Consider the following 6,000-nt stretch of genomic DNA (forward strand, 5'->3'; position numbering starts at 1 on the left):
ACACCTTGAAACTGAGATACAGTGAACAAAACGGACACCCCCCACCCCCACCCGCTTCATGGAGCTGTTTTAGGAGAATGTGAGCAACAATGAGTAAAACTATTCGTTTTTTTTTAGATAAGTGAATCAGGCTTCATATGAATTTGTGTCTTATTTATTGTCTCTGGGACCTAGGTTGGTTACTTCTTTGAGTCTCAGTTTCTCCATCTGTAAAAATGAGGTGACAATGACCTGTATCACAGACTTGTTGGAAGATTACAGGAGAGGATGGTGTCAAATGTCTAGAAGACAGATTCCTCTCTCCCCTCCCCAATCCAGACTCTTCCCTCCTGGCATTCCGGATGTCTAGGTGGGGCTGTCCAACATAGCTTTCTGCTACGGCTGGAAATGCTCTAATCTGTGCTGTCTAGTATAGTGACCACTGGCCACATGTGACTATTGAGCCCTTAAAATGTGGCTAGTGTGATTCAGGAACTGAATTGTGTGTATTTACTATAAATTTAAAGTTAAGGCTGAGTAGCCGTATGTGGCTAGTGGCTGTTGAATTAGACAATACAGGTTTAGACGGCCTGAGCTACAGGTCCTCTTGAGGATCGCCTAGACAGAGTCCCTTTCCCCCATTTTACACAAGAAAGGGTTCAGGACTTGGTCTATGGGTTTTCTTCTGGCCCATCTCCAGGGGACTGCGGGGGGCACTTTGTGGCTCTAGCCCTTCCTTGGAAAAAAGGTCAGGGGTGGCCTGATGTCTGGGGTACTGGGCCCTGATGCTTAGGTGATCATGTGGAGACCTGTGCATCCAGATGTGGGCCCTCCTGCCTATGCGTGTCCGTCCTACTGCTGCTGGCAGATCCGGAGTCTGCTGGATGCTCCTAAGCAGGGCTGTGTGATCTTGGGCATTTCCAGCTTCTCTCAGAGCAGCATAGCTCAGGGCTGACGTTTCCACCTGACAGGCATCCGTGGATTGCTGTGGGCCTGGCATTGGAATTTCATACTGGAAGCTAATGGGTGTCTGGACTCCATTGGGGCAGGGGTGGGGACTTTCTACACTCCTCCTCCACAAGCTGTGCTGCTATGCCTGGGGCCTGGCATGTCTAGGCGGGTGGCACAGGGCAGCTTCCTGCCTGGGTGAGTGTGGGGTGGAGGTGGTACCAGGCTTCCTGTGGGCATTCCAGGTGGGGTGTGGGGTTGGAGCCCTTTCTCTTGGTCACTCAACCCCAAGACCCCTGCGCAAGCACCTCCCTGCTTGGAGGCAAGGGGCAGAGCCACCAACTTGCTGAATTAGCTTAATCAAGCTCACCTCCCTGGGCTTCAGTTTACGCATTTGCAAGATGGAACTGTGAAGAGGACCCACTCTTCACAGTTGAGCCGGCTGGTGTCCAGCACTCAGCCTGGAACCCCCTTTGCTTCCTTTAAAATGTGCCATGTCCCATCTTTTCTGCACAGGCTGCCCGTGTCTTTCTTCTTTGGCACCTTTTTTTTCTCTCTGCCTCAGCTGGGCTGGGCCCTCGGAGAAGGAGGGGGGGTGGGCGGAGTCACAGGCCCGGGAGCGGGTGCTTTCTGCCTGCTTATTGGCTCTCTGTGAATCAGAGGCGTGGCCTTTACCTTTTAATGGGGAAGGCGTCTTCAGCTTTTCTCAGTCTTTGCTGAGCCTTTGTCTGAGTGTGCTCTGCCCCTTTCTTTCTTTCCTCCGCCGCAGCCGTTGCGGTGTCCAGCTGCCAGCTTTCCGCCTGGATCTCTGTCTCCTCATTTCTCCAGTCTCCTCAGACAGAAGCCCTCGGGGTATGTAACAGCCATGCCTGTGGACACGCTGACTCCGGGAGCCCGAGACACCCCCGCCCTACCTTTCCGCCTACAGACCAAGGTCCCCGGCTACCAGCTACAGCGGCCAGCAGACTGTGGAGCCCGGAAACCTAGTGCTGTAGAGCGCCTGGAGGCCGACAAGGCCAAGTATGTCAAGAGCCTGCATGTGGCCAATACCCGCCAGGAACCTGTGCAGCCCCTGCTGTGCAAACAACCACTCTTCAGCCCTGGAACTCGCCGCACGGTGCTCACGCCTTGCCGCCGAGTCCTGCCTGGCCCCGGCCGCCGGCCCCAGCTGGACCTGGACATCCTGAGCAGCCTCATCAACTTGTGTGATAGTCCTGTGTCCCCTGCTGAGGCCAGCCGTACTCCCGGACGGTCAGAGGGGGCCCGCCAGGCTCCCCCAGCCACCCCCCCACGCCCACCACCCAGTATTGCTGCAGTCCGCCGAGTGGATGTCCTTCCCCTGCCGGCGTCACCTGCCCAGCCCTGCCCATCACCAGGCACTGCCGCCACCTCTAGCCCGGCCCGGCCCCCAGGTTTGCAACGCTCCAAGTCAGACCTGAGTGAGCGCTTCTCCCGGGCAGCAGCTGACCTGGAGAGATTTTTTAACTTCTGCGGCCTGGACCAGGAGGAGGCACGGGGATTGGGTGTGGCCCACCTAGCCCGGGCCAACTCAGACATCGTGTCCCTGGCTGGGCCCAGTGCTGGGCCGGCTAGCTCCGAGGGGGGCTGCTCCCGCCGCAGCTCTGCCACCGTCGAGGAGCTGGCTCGGGAGCGCGTCCCCTATGGTGTGTCAGTGATAGAGCGCAACGCCCGGGTGATCAAATGGCTGTATGGGTTGCGACAAGCGCGGGAGACTCCAGCAGCTGAGGGCTAGGCCTCCATGGGACTCGACATTCGCCACGGGACAGATCTTATAGAAGCCATAGGCCCCTTGACCTCTCCTGCATCCATTCCCTGGCTTGGGGCAGACCAGAAGCTGCTGCCTCATGTGAACTTCCTATAGAGGCAAAGCCTCAGAGTCTGGACCAGCATCCGTCTGACAAGGACTGACCCGGAGAGAGTTGGCTCTTGACCTTGGACTACCGCCTACGCCTCACGTGTAGGGTTTTGACATGGATGGACCCCTGCTTGTAGGTTTGGATTTGGGGCACTTAGCCCTTCCTACTGAGAGTGAGGGACCAAGGGATCTCACCAGAGCTGTCTACCCAGCAGCTCTGTTTCTTTCTTCCTTCCTTGGCCTCTGTCCTTTACTGACTTCCTCTTCCCTTACCCAGCGGGCCTTGGTTCCCTGGGAACTCACCCTGGGGTGGGGGTAGGAAGGAGTGGCCTATCCACATTTTTCAAGGAGCGTGCCAGCCTGGGCCTAGGTGGGTAGACTACAGAAAGGACTGGTAGGAGTCTGCACTGCTCTGACTTCCCTCCTCTTGGTTAATAAACACAAATGCTTGTTTTTCAAGGGCTGGGTCATCAGACTCTTCTGTGTACACAAGGAGGGGTGGGGGAAGTCTTGGGGTGGGACCTTCAAAACTCAGTGATTGCCCACCCCAGGATCTGGGGGGCATGAGGCCAGTGGCTGGCTCTGCCTGAGACTCGCCTCACAGGGCACCCTCATAACCCCTCTGGGAGGCTAGCTGATGGGCCTCCTTCATAGTGGAGGACGCTGGGTCTGGCCACAGAGTGAATCAGGAAAGAACTGAGAAGAGGACTGGAGACTTTCCCCTGCACCAGGAAGGGTACCTGCCTGGGAAAGGCTGACAGGTACATGGACCCTCCCCAACCGTAAGTATTCTGCCCTTTCCCATCCCAGCCCAGTTCCCAAGAGGGCAGGAAGCTCAGAGGGGGCAAGCCCTGAACTTGAGGTCACACAGGCCATGGATTGGAGATTGGAAGTGGAAGTTCTTAGAGGAAGAGGGACTTGAGGTGTATAGCAAAAACGAGTGGCCTTGCCTCCAACTCTAGGTGACCCTGGGAAAGCCAGTCCTCCCTCTCTGGGCCTCCGTGGGAGAGTTGGAGGCATGGTCCTGTTTGGGTTGGGGGAAGGGGAAGGAGGTGGCTGGCACTGGGCTGTGAGGTCTCGGCTCCTTTCCATCTCCCTCCAGGTTAGTTACCTGCTAGGAGACCCCTGCCCCCCACCCTTGGCTGGTGAAGCAGCCAGGGCCGGGCACACAAAGGGTGAGAGCCTGGGTGGCCTCTGTATCCCCTCTTCCCGTGGGGGGGTGGCAGGGCTGGGTGGTGCTTCCTCTCCCGCAGGCTGCCTGGGCTGCAGCGCTCAGAAACAGGAAGCTCTAATGGGGGCCCTGGTGACAGGTTTGATGTAGGTTTTATTTTAAGCATAAAGAGGAGATTTCCGTTGGGCTGTTGACAAACATCCAGGTCAGCCCAGCTGTCTGTCTGTCTGACAGTCCACAACCAGTCCCCAGGCTTGGCTGGGCCTGGGCCATTTGGGGAAACAAGGGGAAATCGGGTTATAGAAGAGGATGGTGTTCAAATTCATGAGAATGGAGTTCACCCCTCATGATACAGATGGGGAGACTGAGGCATAGGAGGGGGGATGACCCACCATAGGCTCCCAGCAAGTTTGGCAACTCAGGAGTGGCGCCTTCTGGTCCCCAGGTTAAAGGAGTGATGGGGTCGGGGGGATAATCTGGGTAAGCTCTGCAGAGGTCGTGTCCTTTGAGGTGTCAAAGACCTTTCCCTCCAAGGCAACCCAGACAGAATTCGGTGCTAAGTGTTGCCCCTTGCCCTGAGCTGCCAGACCCCCAGAAACACGAGAAGGTGGGAGTGTTGGCTGCATTTTACGTGTGAAGAAATTGAGGTTTGGGTCACAGGACTGTTGGTGATGGGCTGGGAGACCCCTTGTTCCTGGAGGAAGTTTCGGTACTGGGCTCAGACCTTTCATACTAAACCTGTCACTGAGTCCTCAAGGTGGCTTCTTCATGGTCACCTGAGAAGGTCGCCTCTTGTCTTAGAGCAGGGAGGGGTAGTGGCGTGCGGGCTGTCACAGAGCGGGCCTGCACTCCAGCCTGGGGTCACACCCTGGCTGCTGGACACCCCAGTCACCGGCACTCTGGCTCCTTGATTCTCCCGACACACGCCTCACCTCTCTTCCCCATTCTGGGGGCCTTTCCTCCTAGTCACTATTGAGCACCTACTGGATGCCCAGCGGTTGACAGGACAGCCATGGGCCCTGCCAAGTCTAGGGGGAGGGAAGGGGCAGCTAAGCAGAAACTAGTCATTTACACTCAGGGACTTCTGCCCTAAGACCAGGGCTGTTCCTAGGAGCTGGGCCAGGGGGAGCAGAGAGGAGCACTGGGAGGGTCTGTTGGAAGAAAGCAGGGAGGGATTCTTAGAAGTGGGGAAAGTGCCACATTGAGCCTTGACTTCTCTGACAGGCTGCCTCGTTCTGGGAGGGCTTCCCCTCCTCCAGGATTCTGTGGAGGGAGCGGCTAGGGGCTTCTGCCACTCCCCTTACCCACGGGTCTACCAGCCTCGGGGATCTGCAGAAACAGGCCCTCTATTGTTTTGCCTCCAGTTGGAGTGTGAGGGGCAGTGAGTGGCAGCCCCTGTGTTTCAGGCCCTCTGAGGGCCTGCAGCTGCTGCCCTGTCCCCTGGGGCCCCCTGGCCGCCATAGCAGCTTCCCCAGGCCAGATTGGCCCCAGCTGCCTAGCCCCTAATTAGGCAGAGATGAGATATCTGCTCCCTGATCTATTTCCCACCAGCTAATTATACACATGTGGGCTTGGGAGACTGGCAACCTGGCTGGCTACTTCTGTCATGAAGGTGTGATGGGCCCACTGGGAAATGTACCCATCCCTACCTGCCGGACCTCAGTTTATCCTTTTGGCAGAGGATGGGATATAGCAAGGGGCATTGTTCCTGTCCCTGATGAAATGGTTCTGGCTTTGTTAATGAGTTGCTGAAGGGGACCAGGGGGAGGAGACCCCCATCCTGCCTGACATCCTGTGTCCAGGGGGAGTATGCAGGTCCATCCAGGCCCAAGACAGAAGTGCCCCATCCAGTTTTTTTTTAATTTAATATTATTTTTCATAAAATATATTCATATATTTCCCCCAAAATTTTATTAAGAAAAATTTCAAAGTTGCAAGTAGTATATAGTGAACACTGATATATCACCTACTAGATGCACAATTGTTAATATTTTGCTGTATTTCCTCTATCAGACATCTATCCATC

At 56.1% G+C, this 6,000-nt stretch overlaps 1 protein-coding gene across 3 annotated transcripts in view; it reads left to right on the top strand.

The window, feature by feature from the left end:
• The window catches only part of FAM110A (family with sequence similarity 110 member A), an 11,622-nt gene extending 8,360 nt beyond the window's left edge, over positions 1-3,262 (top strand). For all 3 annotated transcript variants that reach the window (XM_027078675.1, XM_027078674.1, XM_027078676.1), the window contains exon 2: positions 1,697-3,262. In XM_027078675.1, coding sequence (XP_026934476.1) covers positions 1,793-2,680 — 888 coding nt within the window. In that variant the 5' untranslated portion in view covers positions 1,697-1,792 and the 3' untranslated portion in view covers positions 2,681-3,262. The remainder of the gene's footprint in view (positions 1-1,696) is intronic.
• Positions 3,263-6,000: the final 2,738 nt, after the last annotated feature.

Source organism: Aethalodelphis obliquidens, unplaced genomic scaffold (assembly GCF_003676395.1).
Source record: "Aethalodelphis obliquidens isolate GAN/ISIS:26980383/991018 unplaced genomic scaffold, ASM367639v1 scaffold42, whole genome shotgun sequence".
Lineage (NCBI taxonomy): Eukaryota > Metazoa > Chordata > Mammalia > Artiodactyla > Delphinidae > Aethalodelphis > Aethalodelphis obliquidens.